The sequence below is a fragment of the Microcaecilia unicolor genome, chromosome 2 (genome assembly GCF_901765095.1).
Source record: "Microcaecilia unicolor chromosome 2, aMicUni1.1, whole genome shotgun sequence".
Lineage (NCBI taxonomy): Eukaryota > Metazoa > Chordata > Amphibia > Gymnophiona > Siphonopidae > Microcaecilia > Microcaecilia unicolor.
This window is the reverse complement of record NC_044032.1, coordinates 211,556,070-211,574,999: the sequence shown is the minus strand read 5'-3', so window position 1 is coordinate 211,574,999 and position 18,930 is coordinate 211,556,070. Positions and strand designations below refer to the sequence as shown.

General features: G+C 44.0%; 1 protein-coding gene across 1 annotated transcript in view; it reads right to left on the bottom strand.

Moving 5' to 3' along the window:
* Window positions 1-18,930, bottom strand: part of DAPK1 (death associated protein kinase 1) — a 314,806-nt gene that overhangs the window by 13,942 nt on the left and 281,934 nt on the right. The window contains 2 exon segments of the mRNA XM_030193688.1: window positions 3,952-4,090; window positions 13,964-14,161. Coding sequence (XP_030049548.1) covers window positions 3,952-4,090; window positions 13,964-14,161 — 337 coding nt within the window.

Below are 18,930 nucleotides of genomic sequence, written 5' to 3'. Positions count from 1 at the left end.
CCCCACCTCCCGCCACCGGCTCTGCCACCCAATCTCGGCTAAGCTCCTTAGGATCCATTCCTTCTGAACAGGATTCCTTTATGTTTATCCCACGCGTGTTTGAATTCTGTTACCGTTTTCATTTCCACCACTTCCCGCGGGAGGGCATTCCAAGCATCCACTACTCTCGCCGTGAAAAAATACTTCCTGACATTTTTCTTAAGTCTGCCCCCCTTCAATCTCATTTCATGTCCTCTCATTCTACCGGCTTCGCACCTCCGGAAAAGGTTCGTTTGTGGATTAATACCTTTCAAATATTTGAACGTCTGTATCATATCACCCCTGTTTCTCCTTTCCTCTAGAGTATACATGTTTAGTTCAGCAAGTCTCTCCTCATATGTCTTCGCAAATCCCATACCATTCTCGTAGCTTTTCTTTGCACCGCTTCCATTTTTTTGACATCCTTCGCAAGGTACGGCCTCCAAAACTGAACACAATACTCTAGGTGGGGCCTCACCAATGACTTATACAGGGGCATCAACACCTCCTTTCTTCTGCTGGTCACACCTCTCTCTATACAGCCTAATGGATAGTTCCCATTCTCCCGGGTCCAAGGAGTGCCCTACTGAGAAAGTCCACTTCCACATTCAAGGACCCTAATGTGAGTTGCCAATAAGCAAGATGATTTTTCTTTGTCCAACTCATTAGAGAGGCTGCCTCCACTGCCATAAAATGACTGTGTCCCACCTTACATAAGTACATAAGCATTGCCACACTGGGAAAAGACCAAAGATCCATCAAGCCCAGCACTCTGTCTCCCAAGAACCTTGCTTGTTGATATAAGCCACCGCTGTCACATTGTCGGAGAAAACTTGGACTGGGGCCTCCGCCAAAAAGGAAGCAAAGTCACATTAGGCGTTCTTCACTGCCCTGAGCTCCAAGTGATTTATTGGCCAGATTCTTGTTCTATCCAGGTGCCCTGTGCCAGATGGAACTTGTAATAAGCTCCCTAATCCCAGTTGCTGGCATCCATTGTCACCACCTCCCACTGTGTGTTATCAGAAAGGGAGTTCTAACGGTCAAATTCCTGGGCAAAAACCACCACTGCTTACTCCGTCCGGCAGCCAGTGTCTAAGGAAGATGAAGATCATACTTCTGTGACCCTGGAGACCAGTGGCTGAAAACAGATTCCTATAACAGCTGCATATGAGCCCTTGCCCATGGCATCACTTCCATTGCCACTGTCACTGACCCCAGAACTTAGACGTAGTCCCAGACCCTGGACCTGCCTTGACTGAGAAGGCAAATCTGTTGAACCAGCTTTGACCTCCTGCGCTCCGAGAGGAAGATCCTCTCCTGTGCTGTGTTCAATAAACGCCCAGATATTCCAGCATCTGCTATGGAGTTAGTCTGCTCTTCTCGAAATTATCATCCAACCCAATGACTGCAGAAGATGGACATCTTTGTCTGCCGCTGCCATGATATCTGAATAGAACAAAGCATGAATGAGCCAGTCATTGAGATATGGGCAAACTCCGATTCCCTGGCTCCTAAGGAAGGACGCTGCCACCACCACCATAACCTTGGTAAACATTCTTGGAGCCGTGGCAAGACAGAAGGGCAAAGCCCAGAACTGCAAAATGTAGAAACCTCTAATGTGGTGGTCATATGGGTATATGCAAATACACTTCCTTAAGATTGAAGGTGGTGAGAAATTCTCCCACTTGAAACGAGGCTATGATTGCTCTTAGTGTCTCTATGTGAAAGCAGGACATTAGAAGGCAGTGGTTTAGACCTTTGATATCTAAGACCGGATGAAAGGAGCCTTTCTTCCTTGGGGTCAATAAAGTAGATTGAGCTATCTGCCTTGTCCACATTCAGCATGGGGTAACAGGAACAAAGGCCTGGAGCGCCAGCAAGGAATCTACAATGGCCTGAACCTCGACCACCTTTGTTCCCTTTGACAGGGGACTGCAAGAAGAGAGGAGTGACCAGGAGGGAGAATGCCAACTTGTAACCTTCTGTAAGAATATCCAGAATCCATTGGTCTGACTTGATTTTGGCCTATTCCTCCCGAAAACCCTGAAGAAATCTTCCCACTGGAGGAACAGAAGATTGCGAAGCTCTGGAGGAATTGGGTGCTCTGACTAAGGAAGACTTCCTGTCTACACGAAAGGAAGATTTGTGCCTGAAAGCAGGACTTCTGACCATATTTCTGATGACCAGGCAGGTACCATCTGCAGTCTCAAAACAGAGCTAGAGAGCCCCCTGAAGACGGATGACCAGAAGGCTTTGGGCTTATCCTCCAGCAACCGCTGTGGCTTAGCTTCCCCCAGTTCACTCACAGAGATCTTCTCCAACATTTCCTGCTAAAATGTTGTTTAAATTTTTGTGGTAAAAATTATATCTTTTTTGATCCAAAACAGTTGCAAGAATTTTGGGGGGCTAGGGAATTGGAAAGGGTGAGGACTGCTCAACATAGTTATCATAAACCAGCTGTAGAATCTGTAGTCTTATCTGTCCTTTAGCAGTTCTGTTTTTCTTTTTTCCTTTGTATTTCTTGTTTGGCCCTGCCTTTATATTGTGGACTAATAAGACTGAGCTGTTTTCCTAATATGTTATTTGAAATGATTATATTGTTTGTCCAATTTTCAAGTAAGATTACTTGATTTGTAATTGAATTATCATTAAATAAATTAAAAAAAAAAAAAAAAAAAAAAAAGATGAGGGAGAGGCAGCGCTCCCTCCTCTAACAGCTCCTTTAACAATGGTGCCTCTAAATAGACCAAGGCCACATCAGATAAGGAAGGAGAGACAGAGATAGCCTCATCTGCCCATTCCTGGAGGTCTAAACGAGGGGAACAGGGATGAGAAACTGAAACACCTTGCAACAATTCAGACTGTTCTTGCTTCGGTAAATAGGCCTGGTGTAAGGAGCAATATAAGCTCCAAAGAGAAAGATTCTGAATGCTCTGTTGGGTCCTGAGGCTGCAAAATGGCGGTTATGTTCCATGTGTTCAGAGGCTGCTCCTCATTGCCAGCTGACCCTGAAAATGGCGCCTGTTCCCACGCTCACCTGCATCAAACTGTTCACTGGCCCTGCTGGAGAGCCCAAAGACCCTGGGCATATTCACATGCTGCACCAAATCTGAAGATGTGTTGCTGCCAACCATTTCCTCCGTGTCTCACGAGGATTCCTGAGTTGCACACACTGCGATGCATTGATGCTGGCTGGTTGGTCCCACAGTGGAACTCTGCTTAACTGTCTCCACAGGAGTTGAGTCAGGATCCCTCCACTGCACCAAGTAGAACTTGCAGCCCTCAGTCAAACTTTAGTTGGACTTACCTCTACCAACTGCTCCTCCCAAGCTCAGTCTCCACAAGTCTTACTAGTTACTACAGATGAGAAAGGCTCAGGACAGACAGTCTTTTCCCACAGTCTCCAGCAAGGCTCAGGACAGACATTTTCCCACAGTCTCCAGCAAATCTCTTTTCTTTTTTTTTTTTTAAAGGTTGTTATGTTGGAAAAGGAGAGCTCCACAGGAAATAGAGGAGAGGTAAATTTCCAGATATGACTCTGCAGACTCAAGACATCTGCAAAGAACCAGGATCAAAGCACTCAGAACCAGAGGCTGAAAATGTGTTCATCCACTTGCTGGAGACAGAAAATAATAAGGAGTTGGACTGGATGTTAAGAGATATCTGTCAGCTTGTTTTCAGTTCGCTATCTCCACCTGCTGGCTGATGGACACAATTACCTCACAGGTTCTGGAATAGTGGGAAGCTCCTTAATGAAACTGGTGTTACTGCACTTATTGGACTGGTCCTGCAAACCCCACTTCCTGAGGAATTGTGTGACCAATGTTAACAGCCTTTCATATGCCTGCAATATGTGAAACACCAAACCCACCAGAAAGTTCCCTAGGTCTTAGAAATATCAATCAACCACCCTGGTCCTCTCATACTTGGTACCTGTTTCTGATCTCTTTCAGCAAAGATGTGTCCTTGTCATAACCAAACTCTCCTCCGCCTGGACGTGGCAGGTTCATGATGTCTGCATGGGTGGCCACGAGGACAGCCCGTAAAGGATGCTTGAGCTTCCCACCAAATGCTTTTAAAGAAGAAAAACTGCCATAAATTAACGGAACTGGCACAGAACTATTCCCTGTCCTTTCCCGCCACATCCAGTATCACCTTCTGCCATCACACACTGCTCATGAAGTAAATGTACTTTACAATATAATCTGGGTACAATTAAGAGTTTTATTTTGCAAAAGCTAGCTCCGGCTTATTTTCATTATTCAATATTGTGATAAGATTATGACTTTTATTCAATTATGACTTGTGTATATGTAGGGAATCACTCAATTGCTGAAGCACTGTAGAGTTTCCAGGATGTGACTTTGGGGATTCACTGAGGGTAAATTGTGTTTCGTAAATATTCTGGAGTGAATTTTAGATTTTGAATGTATGAATACAATTTGATAAAGTTAACATAAGTTTGATTTATAATTGTTTACAGTTGAAGATTTCACTTAGCCCATTTGGAAGAAAGCATGCATATTCATAAGGGATATCCTGAACACCTGGACTGTTTGCAGCCCTCAAGGACTAAACTTGGATAAGCCTGTCATAAGAAATACCTTCTCAGTATAACATCTGCATCTGGTCATTGCAGAATAGACTAACAGTGACCACTTCAATCAAGACAGAAACTGTGTAGATCAGTTACAGAGGAGCAAAATGTTTTGAGCATCACAGCCAACTACTCCCAGCTGGCTGAATTATCTCCAGATATTTGCCACTTTCCATGGCTCAGGAACCTTGCAGAATAGTAGCCTGAGCATACATGGTAGTTATACCTTGCTTGTTACAGCGCTGTTCCTACAGAACACAATACCTATTGTCCCTCTGTCAGTCATTCATAAATGGAAACCAGTGACGTAGGAAAAGTGGAAGTTCATGTCTCAGTATGTTAATCAGAAAGTGACACCAGCCTCTGCCATTTTTTGGCTAAGACACGTAACGAAGACATGATATTTGCAAATAATTTAAATAACCTTGGACAATTTCAGACAGTGCAAGTGTTCTATGACATTCATACTGCAGTATGAATGCTACTGTACAGTACTTACACAAAAAATAAACTCATGTGAGTGCTAAGTAGGAAGGCCTGGGGAGACCATAAAAGAGAAAACAAGAGATACAAAATGGCACATGAATGAGGTGACAATGCCAACACACATTTGATACAGCATTCAGAAAAAAAAGACTAGCACACTAACTCAGGAGGACTCTAACATTCATCAATAAAAGGGCAATTCAGGATAAAAAAGCAGGGCACACACGAAGGGAAATGGACAAAATGTTCAATTTAAAAATCTAGAACAAAACCAGTTCTCCTCCCCTACTCCTAGCCCCCCCACCCAACCTCTTCCACACCACTCCTGGGAAGCCTACTGCAACTTACACATTTCTCTGTCAGCCCTCAGAGATAATAAAAACAGACTAAGGAAGCTCTCAGACCAGGGAAGAGCTAAGCAGCTAAATGATAACCCAGTGAAATGCATATTTAAGGTTTAAGAAAAAAAATACGTTTAATAAATACTGCCATCCCAGCACTTGGACCCTGGTAAACAAACAGAAAAAAGGATGGCATTCATGAGCATCAAAGCAAGCTTCTAAGGCAGAAGCAGCAAAATGTTAGTCACATCTCAAGTTTATAATTTAAAGGGAATGCTGCAGCTTATTCAACTGACAAACATAATGGATTGGATTTTTAAAAACCTAGCTGCCTTGTAAAATAAGTATTTATGCAGGTCAAGGTCAAAAGCACCTGTATTTTCTTACATAAAACTGTTTAGGCAGAAAGATCACCAGAAGTCCAATACCTCTCACTAAATGATTAGTTCTTAACATGGTCTCTGGGGACCACCCAGACAGTTTGATTTCCTGTATTTCCATAAAAAAAATATACATTAAATATTTGCCCATTGTGCAGACTGTACATGCAAATATATATTTCACACACATTGGTTGCAAGGGTTGGGGTGGGACGGAGGTGAGTTGAGGTAAAAGTGAGTATGGGTAGGAGTCACTACAGCTGACACCATTTTGTGATGAAATCTGGGAGAGAAGAAAAGTAGAGGGAAAAATAAGCAGGGCCGTGCCAATGCAGTAAGCAGGGTAAGCAAGGCAGGGGGGCGCCTGCTTTCGAGGGGTGCTGCTGCCCTGCCGTCCCTGCCTTCCGCTCACTTGCAAAATCTTTTACCTGGAGTTCCGATTCTCATCTCCCCTGCCCTCCTTTTCATGGTAAACCCGGAAGTGAAAGCAACGCAGCAGTATTCACTGAGGCAGGCAGGCTCTTCAAGTTATTTGAGAGAATGCAACCAGATTGCTATATATGCTTTGGTTTGGCGATAACTCCTCACTCAGGGTGAGCTTCAGAGCTTGACCAGCATTCAAATTAAAGAGAACCTGAAATTTTAAAAGTGCTAAAAATAAGTTTTAAAAGTATTTGCATTAAATCTAATTGCAGAATTCAGGTGCTGGGAGTCTGTACTTGGTTGTCATATGCTCAGATTTGTTTAAATCATATGCACATTTGTCCATTTTTGGGAGGTTCTCATTTGCATATTTATGGATAAAAATGATGGAATGTTTACAGCCTTAATGTTAGGTCATGGCTCTGATCAAAAGTGTGAAGTTTGGTCCAAAAACGAAGGGTTTATCTAGTGTTTTTGACTAAAAATTCCCAGTGGCTGTGTGTTAATCTGCATTCAAATAGAGCTCTCTGATTGGATAATCAGCTTCTGTTAGAATTCTGCCGGGAAGGGAACAGAGTGAGACAGCAACTGACCGTCGGTTTGGCTAAGAGAGACCTGCAGCTGTGAGTTCCTGTGTGTGTTGACTGAAATTATAAATGAGAAAATATGAATGAAAAGAGGTTGGTGGAGATTGAAGTTTGAGGTTTCTCTAGGGAGAAAAGGATCTGAATATTTCAGGATTATTTGAAGTTTATGAAGAATAGAAAAGGGTGAATTTCAGTTTAAGAGTGTTTAAATCCTATAAGCTATATAAAGGCTAGGTAGATTTAAGTGACTGTAAGCAAGGAAACCTTAATATTTGATCTGAGATAGTTGATCAGAGATAAATGTTTGATCTGAATTATATCCTTTGGTGCAAAGGAGATTAGAAAAAGAATCTTTGGAAACTAAGAGGACTTTGCTCACATTTTGAATTAGCATTCCTATTTTGAGTTGGAAATCTTTGAAGTGTTATGAAAATACATTTTGCTTTAATGAAATTGCTAAACTTTAGAGTCAGAGACTTATCAATGAGGGATACATACAGTGCTATTTTTTCCTGAGGTCCGGCTTACTTGCCTGCTCCCTTCTGTTCCTGCTCTGCTAGATGGAGGGGGGGGGGGGCACCCACTGATAGTCTGCAGGGGGGCACCAGAGACCCTAGGCACGGCCCTGAAAATAAGCATCACTGTGGGCAGGTACTATTAGGAAAGGAGTGGAAAACAAAAATGAGGATGTTATAATGCCTTTGTATTGTTCCATGGTGTGACCGCAATTCTAGTCGCCGCATCTCTAAACAGATATAGAGGAATTAGAAAAGGTGCAGAGAAGGGTGACGAAAATGATAAAGGGGATGGGACGACTTCCCTATGAGGAAAGGCTAAAGCGGCTAGGGCTCTTCAGCTTGGAGAAAAGGCGGCTGAGGGGAGATATGATAGAAGTCTATAAAATAATGAGTGGAGTTGAACGGGTAGATGTGAAGTGTCTGTTCACGTTTTCCAAAAATACTAGGACTAGGGGGGCATGCGATGAAGCTACAATGTAGTAAATTTAAAACGAATCGGAGAAAATGTTTCTTCACTCAACGTGTAAACTCTGGAATTCGTTGCCAGAGAATGTGGTAAAGGTGGTTAGCTTAGCGGAGTTTAAAAAAGGGTTGGACGACTTCCTAAAGGAAAAGTCCATAGACCGTTATTAAATGGACTTGGGGAAAATCCACTATTTCTGGAATAAGCAGTATAAAATGTTTTGTACATTTTTGGGATCTTGCCAGGTATTTGTGACCTGGATTGGCCACTGTTGGTAACAGGATGCTGGGCTCAATGGACCTTTGGTCTTTCCCAGTATGGCAGCAAGCGAGATATAAAATGGGAGAACACAAGGGGGGCAAAGGGTTGGTTAAGGGAGTCGAGCAACAAGCGCCATGTATGGGCCGCAACACACGACCCCATGCAGCCTTGTATGAATCTATCACAAATAATAAATATATCCCTGTACACATCAATATATGTATATATGATGGGTATTCTTATCAATAGTTACATACAAAAATATTGTGAACACACTCCTAATTAACTCAAAATCTTATCTGCATATATGCTTATAATTGAAATTGGTTTGTTTTGCATTAATATGTATGTACAGCCTGAGTAGTTGGTCAGAATATTGCATATGTAATAGATATTCTTCAGAGCACATTAGTTTCTCTGTGTATGACTGCATCATATAGACAGCTACATATACACCCTCCAGGTACATCAGGAAGACACTGGTAAAACGTGCATATATGCCTAAATATATTCAGAAGTACAGTGACATGTAGAATGAGGCCCCAAGATATCATGTTTTTAGAGAGAGAGAGAGAGAGATATGTTTTTAAATAATAAACTTCAGAGAGCGTATATGTTATGTCTTTAACAGGGGCATAAGCTATGTGGGGCCTTCGGGCCCAGCCTCCCCATTCCTGGCTCAGGACCCCCTAGGGTATGGGCATTTGGCTGGCATGCATGTCTCCCCCCACCTCCTGGTGCTCTGTTATCTCTCTCCTTTCCCTTCTCTCACGGTCCGGTGTTTTTCCTTCCTTTTGCCATCCCCCTCCGGCGTTGCAATTGACTAACTTTTGGCAGCATCGGCAATCAAAACAGCCTAGTTGTCAACTTCCTGTTCCTGCATAGGCGAGCAGAGGGAAAGCTTCTGGGGGTAGCAGGAAGCGAGGCTGCAAGGGCCACGTGCTGGAGAGCTGGCTTAAGGGCTGCAATGGAATTCTACCTCCAAGGAAATGAGAACAGTGTAAAACAGTGTTTCTCAACCCAGGCCTTGGGGCACACCCAGCCAGTTGGGTTTTCTGGATACCCACAATGAAAATGTACGATATTGATTTGCATACCAAGGAGGCAGGGCATGCAAATCTCCCTTATGCACATTCACTGTCGATATTCTGAAAAACTGAGTGGCTGGGTGTGAGTTGAGCAGCACTGGTGGGGGGGAATCTCCAAAATGCGAGCTCTTCTAAGAAGCGCTCTCCCACAAATCACTTGAAACCAGCCCATGACCCCTGTATTTTTAGAGGCTGACCATAGTAACATAGTAACATAGTAGATGACGGCAGAAAAAGACCTGCATGGTCCATCTAGTCTGCCCAAGATAAACTCATATCTTGAATTTGTACCTGTCTTTTTCAGGGCACAGACCGTATAAGTCTGCCCAGCAGTATTTCCCGCCTTCCAACCACCAGTCCCGTCTCCCATCACTGGCTCTGGTACAGACCGTATAAGTCTGCCTCCCCTATCCTAGCCTCCCAACCACCAACCCCCTCTTCCCCCCACCTGCTCCGCCACCCAATTTCAGCTAAGCTTCTGAGGATCCATTCCTGCTGCACAGGATTCCTTTATGCATATCCCACGCATGTTTGAATTCCGTTACCGTTTTCATCTCCACCACCTCCCACGGGAGGGCATTCCAAGCATCCACCACCCTCTCCGTGAAAAAATACTTCCTGACATCTTTTTTGAGTCTGCCCCCCTTCAATCTCATTTCATGTCCTCTTGTTCTACCGCCTTCCCATCTACGGAAAAGTTTTTTTTGCGGATTAATACCTTTCAAGTATTTGAACGTCTGTATCATATCACCCCTGTTCCTCCTTTCCTCCAGGGTATACATGTTCAGGTCAGCAAGTCTTTGGTCATACGTCTTGGAACGCAAATCCCATACCATTCTCGTAGCTTTTCATTGCACCGCTTCCATTTTTTTAACATCCTTCGCAAGGTACGGCCTCCAAAACTGAACACAATACTCCAGGTGGGGCCTCACCAACGACTTGTACAGGGGCATCAACACTTCCTTTCTTCTGCTGATCACACCTCTCTCTATACAGCCTAGCAACCTTCTCGCTACGGCCACCGCCTTGTCACACTGTTTCGTCGCCTTCAGATCCTCGGATACTATCACCCCAAGATCCCTCTCCCCCCTCAGTACCTATCAGACTCTCCCCGCCTAACACATACGTCTCTCGTGGGTTTCTACTCCCTAAATGCATCACTTTGCATTTCTTCGCAAATTTTGGTTTCAGCACCGAAACCGGCTCGAAATCCGGGTTTCGGTTTTGGCTGAAAATTCCAGTGCATTTTTGTTCAAAACAAAAAACTCTCCCGCCTGACCACATAAAGGACCTCCCTAGGCCTACCTGAGGCAACCCTGGAGGTCTAGTGGCCTCTTTGGGGGCAGGAACCAACTCCACTCATTCTTGCCTGATACCGCTACTCTATAGAAATGGCTGCCAAGACTGCCGCAGTAAGTCTTGGTAGCCATTTCTACTGGAATTGGCTGTGCGCAGGAATGTGGGGACACTGCTGCATCCACTACCCACTAAAGATGAGGTAGGCCCGGGAGAGGGGGCTGCCACTGGGGTGGGGGCTGGTTTGTTTTGGTTTCTGCTGAAACCAAGCAGCCAATTTTGGTAGCAGATTCAGTTTTGGCAGAAACTGAAGATTCTGGTTTCGCTTGGGCTCTAGTGTCTAAGATGGCAACATCCTGGCTGATCCAGATCTTCAAAAAACACAGATCTCATAGGCTGACGCACGGACAGCAGTATTTGGGCACTGGCCAATAGATTTGAGACAGGCCCTGTCAGGTTGCTGCTGTTAATGGACTTGCTTTATTATATATTTATGACATATTCCAGCTTGCAAATGTAAGCTAAAGACAGTGATTTGATCTTAGTCTCAGACTGGTGAATAACAGGAAGCCTTCCAACTCCAATGCACTTCAAGCTGAGTTGATTAAAACAAGAAGCAAGAAAAGGCATGCAAGCAATCACTACCTCTCCTGCTACTCAATGCTTACAGCATGGATGTAAACACATTTAAGTCTTCAGAAGTGGTTTTAAATTCCTTCTGAAAGAATCTATGCTATGTTCTGTCTCTTAATTCCGTGTTCACCACTATAAAAACGAGTAACAGGTCAGCATGCTCTCTACCGCTGTAATCACTCTGTAAAACAGTTTCTCTGTAGATACTAAATTATATTAATTGGAAAGAACTCTCCCTCTCCATGCTTCTCAAATGGTATGTTGTCTTCGACGTTAAGGTCTGTATTAGAGTTAAGGGGCTGCAACTAGGACAACTGCCCCTGGCCAGAGAGTGCCCTAAGCCTGCTGGAAGCTGAAGAAAACATAACCTGTTAGTAGCCTTTGAGGCCCCACCGTGACCTTACCACCTCTCCACACCCCCTTCTCTTTGTTCAGAACATCAGCATAGAGCTACTATGGAACTGCCATTTAAATAATTACATCCACTAAAAGAATGCTACATAGCTCCTGGATTTACGGTAACATGAGAGCCCCTCTCTTTTGTTAGCCAATATACCCTTGCTACAAGAATATTTTCTTGAAGTGTAATTGCAGCTGCTCATTATTACATTACCGTAGATAGTGCATTCATCAGGAAACATTCTGCATAAAAATTCTTATTTTTTCACTTACATCAAAACAAAGTTTGGGGTCATTTCCCCCCCCCCCCCCCCCCCGAAAGCTAAAGAACTGCCCATCTTTTCTGTAGAGAGCCTAGAGACATGAGAGAGGCAGCCTAAGTGACTGCAGGGACACAAGGGAAAAAAGCCTTCTATGTTGCCCAATAACAATTGCACAGACTTTTAGCTCCTTCAAATCAGCCAAAAAAATAAAACAGAAGTAAGCAACCTACAATTCTACGGTAGCCGAGCTTGTTAAGGTATCCTCTCGGCTCTATCTCCTTGGAATATAGTTACTAATACTATGCAACTGGGTAAAACAGCAACTGTGAATCACTGCAGCATTTCTGCTAGTGATCTGGTACCTTAGCTTTTTGTTGGTTGCTGGGTGTATGTGTTATTTTATTTGCCTGGTCCAAGATCATAGTATTTGTTCAACAAGATGTCCTTATTTGCCTCGCTGTTTAATAGGGGAGGCAGGAGATTTGTTTCTATTAGCAACTCTGCCTTATGCAAGGCTGCCTGAACTGACAGCGATCTCCACAGACCTGGTGCAGGGCCTTCTCTCTGCTGGAATCTGCACCTTCTGATGCAACTTCCAGTTTTCACTAAACAAGAAGCTGCATCAAAAGGCAGGACCTGGCAGAGAGAAAGTCCTGGAGCAAGCCTGTGGGGATTGGTGTCGGCTCAGGAGTCCCTGCAGAAGGTAGAGATTCTGTGGGAGGGAAGGAGGAAGGCAGGCATGGAGACGCCAGACCTGCGGAAGCGGTAACCACAATTTTTTTTTTAAACCACAGAAGCAAGGCTTTTTACCATTCCCATGGGGTACTAAAATGTTTTGCTCCCACACCGGCAGTAAACCGGCCAATTTTTTTCTTTTACCGCAGATTACAGCTATTTACCGCAGCTTCCCATCCCCATGTCATTCTCTAGTCCGTATGAGGCACTTGGGACAAATAAAGCATAAGAATAAAATAGGCTTATAGAAATCCAAAATACCTCCAGTTTAGTATGCTAGAAACAAGCATACAACTATGTCTGGACTGAATATGAATCTTTCCAAATGTGTGTGTCTAAAATGAGCAAAGACACCAAGAGGCAATTCTATAACTGGGCATCACAACTGTGGTGCCTGGATGCCACATGCTGAGCACTAATTCCAGAACAGCAAGATTCCATTACAGAATACTAGTGTAAACCGGCATCAATGCAAATACATTTAGGTATGCTTAAATGAAGCAATTTACCGCATAGCATACCATATTCTGTAAATTATGCACGTAAATGTTCCTCGCCTGTGAATACCTCCTTTGCACTTACAGGCTAAGAGGCCCTTTTAATAAAAGCTTAGTGCTCGCTAATGGATATTAGCGTGCACTAAGAGGTAAGAAGGCCATCATTCTCCGGATTCTATATATGGCACTCAAAGTTGTACGCCTAGCTTCGCGCATGATTCTGAGATGCGTGCAAATAAATTAGACAATGAGCTCTGAATCATCAATAATTTGGTGCTAACAACCAATTATTGATGTTACTCGGCACTCAATAAAATTTGCGTGCACATCTGGATGCGTGCTGTTCTATAAAAAACAGTGCCCAACTCCCATGGCGTGTATGTAAAAAAGGGGACATGGGCACGTCAGGGTGTTTTGCACTGCACGGAGTGACAGAATACTGCCTAACTTGGGCACCAGCATTTACACCAGGTTTTAGCAGGTGTAAGTCCAGCACCCAAAAGTTAGGTGCGGGATCCGTGCTAAACCCTATTCTATATAAGGTGTGTACCCTTTATAGAATAGCACGTAGCAACGAATTTTTTTGGCACAGTTCATTGAATTCCCTCCCATATGCCTATAGGCTTCTTAGAATTTAGTGCACGTTAAGCTAAGTAAAAGGGCCCCTATGTGAGTTGTGTACGTCATTTATAGAACAGCGCTCTAGAACTTGCTTGCATGCTACAATTCTATAAATTTGAGCACACAATCAGTACGTAAATTTAGGTACCAAGTTATAGAATGATGGGGCAAGTGTAAAGAGTTTTAGGGACCATCTTCAGACTACACACAACTGTGATCTTTCAGGTGGTAGGGCGAGGCCACAAACAGACAACCACCTTTTGGAACAGCAGATGTGGCACTGGTTTTCCTGAATAGTGTTGGCTTTGCTCTGACTGGAGTAATTCCCACCCTCATAAAACATAAAATGAGCCCTACCTATGGTTGTCTCTACTGGAACCAGTGACTTCAGGAAGTTGAGCCAAAATATCACTTGGTTCAACTGGATCTCATACGGCTCTTCCAGGCTGAACACCACGACGTGAATCGCAGAGGGATCATTCGCAGCAAAGTAATCATAAGAACAGAAATAAGCAGGATTTCCAGAGAACTCCCAAACACTGAAATCACCCACACCTAAGAAAGAAAAAAAAGAAGAATCAGTCTCTGCAAAAATATTCTTAAAGACTAAAGATTCACCTATAAAAATCAAACAGATTTTGTGCAAAATGTCTTCTTCTGTGTAGGAAACACATAGGTAGTTAAGAAAAAAACACTTTCAAAGGGGAGGGAGTCTATATGATAGTCCAGAAGGTGCTGTTGAGTTTCAGTGACTCACTGACCACCCAATTCACACTAACTGTCTGGGAAAAGGAACCATATGCAAGCCAAGTCGATTCATAGGAAGAGGGAAAGAGCAGCACTCGGCCAATGAGCACTGCACTTGATTCTTAGTCATTCCAGAGATCCCCAAGTCTGCCATGTACGCATCATGATACAGACAACAAACTCAGCTTGGAGATTCAGTGTAATTCTGCAAAAAGTAAAAAAAAAAAAAAAAGAAAGAAAACCCCACCCTCACAAATCCTGAGAGAGGAAGGTTTATTTTTTGTCTTATGATCTGAAGTTCTTCTGACCATAGAACAGAAGTAAGATGTGCTTCTAGATCAAACATGTCTACTCTGTTATCCTGAAGAATGCATAACGATGCTAGCTTGAAGGCACTTGTGAAATCATTTTTTTTAAAATAAAGAATATTTTTTTTTCAGCTCTAGTTGCCATTTTCTAAATAAATGAGGTAATTTGTTACAGCCACATTTTCTCCAGACCCTTTACATCTAACTAGGACATCTGAACCATTTTCTAAAATTTAGATGAGTAAGAGCAATGAGTTTAGACCATAATAACAAAATCTGGCACGCCCTGTAAACTCAGTGGCGTACCAAGGGGCCGGGGGGGGGGGGGGGGGGGGGGGGTGTGTGCGGTCCGCCCCGGGTGCACGCTGCTGGGGGGGTGCTGCGTGTCTGTCGGCAACGCTCGTTCCCTGCTCCTTCTGCCCCGGAACAGGTTAATTCCTGTTCCGGGGCAGAGGGAGCAGGGAACGAGCGAAGCTGACAGGTGCGCGGCACCCCCCCCCCCCCCCAGCAGGTAAAAATGCACCCGGGGGGTGGAGGTGTCTGTCCTTTCGCTGGAGGGGAGGTGTCACGCTGTACCCGGGGGGGGGGGGGGGGGGGGGGGCGCATCGGCAATCCACCCCGGGTGTTAGCCACCCTAGGAACGCCACTGTGTAAACTTTCAATAAAAATGTATGTTGGGACAGGATATATGTATTTCAACTAGAACCACTTAAATCTCTGTTATTACAGCTCATATTTGTCAATTTCCAAATAAGTCATCATTCCCCACCACCCACTCAAAAATGTGTTCCAATGACTAAATCCCTTTTGACTGAAAGTGGCCAATGCAGGACTGAATCAAAAGGGATATTTAGTAGTGTACAAAATATTTCTAGAAATTCCCAATATATTACGGGGTCAAATTTTCAAAGGTTTATGCACCTAAATTTGGGAGTTGCTAACAGTAAGCATATTGCAGGGTCCGTTTTATGCAATAGGCCCTGTGGTAAACACTGTGTTAACAGCGATAGCACATGAGGTTTGCAAATACCCCTTTGAAATCAGTGCCTTTGAAAATGACTAGGGATGAGCATCTACATTTAAATGCATACAATGTCAGAGGCTATGAGGATAGAGATAGGGCAAGGAAAAAAAGTTAAGACGTTTGGGGGCATCTAAAACATTTTCAAACATGAAACTATTTTAGTTATTAGGATTTATATACCGTCTTTTTGAAGAAATTCACTCAGTGTACAGCAAGAATGAGTTGAATGTAGGCAACCGAATTATAGCAGTAAAAATATTAAAACTAATACATATTATGGCACAGTATGCTACTTACAATTGTCGACACTATGCAATAAAACATTTGAATAGACACAAGAACGTATTATAAGCGTTGCCATACTGGGACATACCGCAGGTCCATCAAGCCTGGTATCCTGTTTCCAACAATGGCCAATCCAGGTCACAAGCACCTGGCAAGATCCCAGAACATAAAACAGTTTCTATGCTGCTTATCCTAAAAATAGTGGGAATAGACAATACTGGTCCACACATGTATCAAATTGAATTTGAAAAGAGGGGAAGAAAAAGCCTTATAGTTCTACAAAAGGAGACGTTCAATTGCTGGATAACTGCCCCTTTGTACTTGATATAATCAGGGGCCAACCCTCTCCTCCAAATTCAACAATGATATTTTTTCCTTTAAATATTTTTTCAATGTTTTTTGTTATAATTTTTCAATATTTAGTATTGGTCATTCTCAACGTGATTAAAGGTGGAAAATCAACTGTAGAGTATAATCACTTAGCTTTAGCATTCTGACGGCTCCTCAGACCCCGACAGGTAACCGTTTCGCTAGGGCTTTATGTGGATCCATGATCAAAAGGATCCCATAATCCTTGACCTATGCCCCCCCAGGATACAAAATCATTCATTGGACCAGAAAGGAAAAGAGAGGCGGAGGCACAGCACTAATTTACTGCTCCCATTTTACCACCGAAATCACTGCCGAGTCCATAACAACCCAACTTGAAATTGCCTCAATCAGAATTCACAACAAATCCCTGCTTGATCACCTGAACTGCGTCCTGTTCTACAGACCACCTGGCAATTGGAATGAAAGCCAACCTAATTTCATGGACTTCATCTCTAACACTTGTGTAACCAACTCCAACACACTAATACTGGGTGACATTAACCTCCACCTAGAAGACTCAAATTCTACCAACGCACGAGAATGCAAGGAATTCCTCCATTCATGGGATCTCAAATGGCCACACATGCAAGCTACCCACATTAAAGGGCATACACTGGACCTCCTTTCACACAAACTGTCCACAGACCACACACCATACTAGTAACAGATATCAAATGGTCAGAAACACCTTGGACCGATCACTACAAACTAAACATCCCTAAACTGGGGGAAGAAGGGATCATACCGTCAGTGTTGTTTTTCTAGCAAAAAAGGTGCCGGTACTCAAATGCTAGGCCACCCTTCAGGAGTGGGGTAATCATGGAGGGACCCACCCCATAAGAGCAAGGCCACCTGCAACCAGTCATAGAATCTATGACAAGACAGAATTGGTGTGTAGAGCCTGAGCTCTTTCATTAAAACTTGGGTTCCAGGGGTCAATTTTAGCAGACAATGGAAAAGGTGCCGGTACTCAGTACCCCCAAGTACCCCCTCAAAAAAAGCCCTGCATACCGTACACAAGAACATACTACCTACAGCACAAGAGGCCACACAGACCCAAAAGTATTTTGGAAACAGATATATGACAATGAATGGAAAGCACGAACGGACTCCATACACTACCTCTCTGAACTGGGACGAAAGATTTATTTGTTGCACTTGTATCCCACATTTTCCCACCTATTTGCAGGCTCAATGTGGCTTCCATAATGCCGTAGTGACAATCGCCACTTCCTAGGGTTACCATTTTTTGTCCTTAAAAAAAAGAGGACACTTGCCCCGCCCGTGCCCTGCCCCATTTCACGCCCTCACCCTACCCCTTGTCACACCTCACCCCGCCCCTTGTCACACCTCGCCCCGCCCCCTGGTCACCCCCTCACCTTACCTCCCCTCCCCCGGCCCTGTCACCACCTCTCCCCTTACTCACTATCTTCCCTGGTGGTCTAGTGACTTCTTCGGGGCAGGAAAGAGCCCCCTCTTTCCTGCCCGGAGCACTGCTCTGCATCCTGTATGCTGCCTGTGACGGTCTCGGCGAGATTCAAAATGACTGCTGAGAATTGAAGCGGCCTCGCAAGACTTCAATTCTCTGCGGCCATTTTGAATCTCGCCGAGACCGTCACAGGCAGCATACAGGATGCAGAGCAGCGCGCCGGGCAGGAAAGAGGGGGCTCTTTCCTACCCCAAAGTCACTAGACCACCAGGGAAGATCGTAAGGGGAGGGGAGGTCCGCCGCCCGTACGTCAGCCTGCTCATTTGTCCAGAAATCCGGACAAATGGGCAGGCTGGCCAAAACCCGTCCAGACATGTCCTCAAAAAGAGGACATGTCCTCAAAAAGAGGACATGTCCTCAAAAAGAGGACATGTCCGGGTAAATCCGGACGTATGGTAACCCTACCACTTCCGGATCTGAGAAATACAAAGTGGTATAGCATGTACAAGATAGGATATCTTACAAAGTGGTGTTGCATTAATGTTCATGGATGATAGAATAAATTCTAGGGTAATTCCAATGCAGATCCAACTTATCTTGCTGGCTGCATATTTCCTCTGCAGTGACATCAGAAATGTGACTTTAGATGTTTTTTTGTGCAACAACCTGCACAAAGGTATCAATATTAATACCTAACTTTCTACTTGTAATTTCATTCCATACTACTTTCCTCAGAATTCCCCCTTTCCCACCCACTATATCTTCTCCACTGCCCGCTGCAAAGACATGCCACTGGATATTCCTACCATAAACGCCTTCATAAGTGTGAGACTGAAGGACAAGAATTTCTACTTGAATTGACTGGCTGCACCTTCACTGAAGAATGCAATCTGCTTCAACTGTGAATGGTGTGGCTTGATGTAGTTAAGCAGTCAAACCAAGAATACATGAACAGCATACTTGTGTTCAACTTCATCGCTCAGCAGTGCAAACCTTTTGCCACAGTCCTCATCAAGTCAGCAGTATGCAGTAAAGATTATCACTTCTTGATGGCTTCAAGGTTTAGAAACAAACTTTGAGGCCCTTCTCCGACGTCAGTCTGTTGTTCCTGGGCCCGCCCTCCATTGACGTAAGTTACCTACGTAGATAACTGATGTCG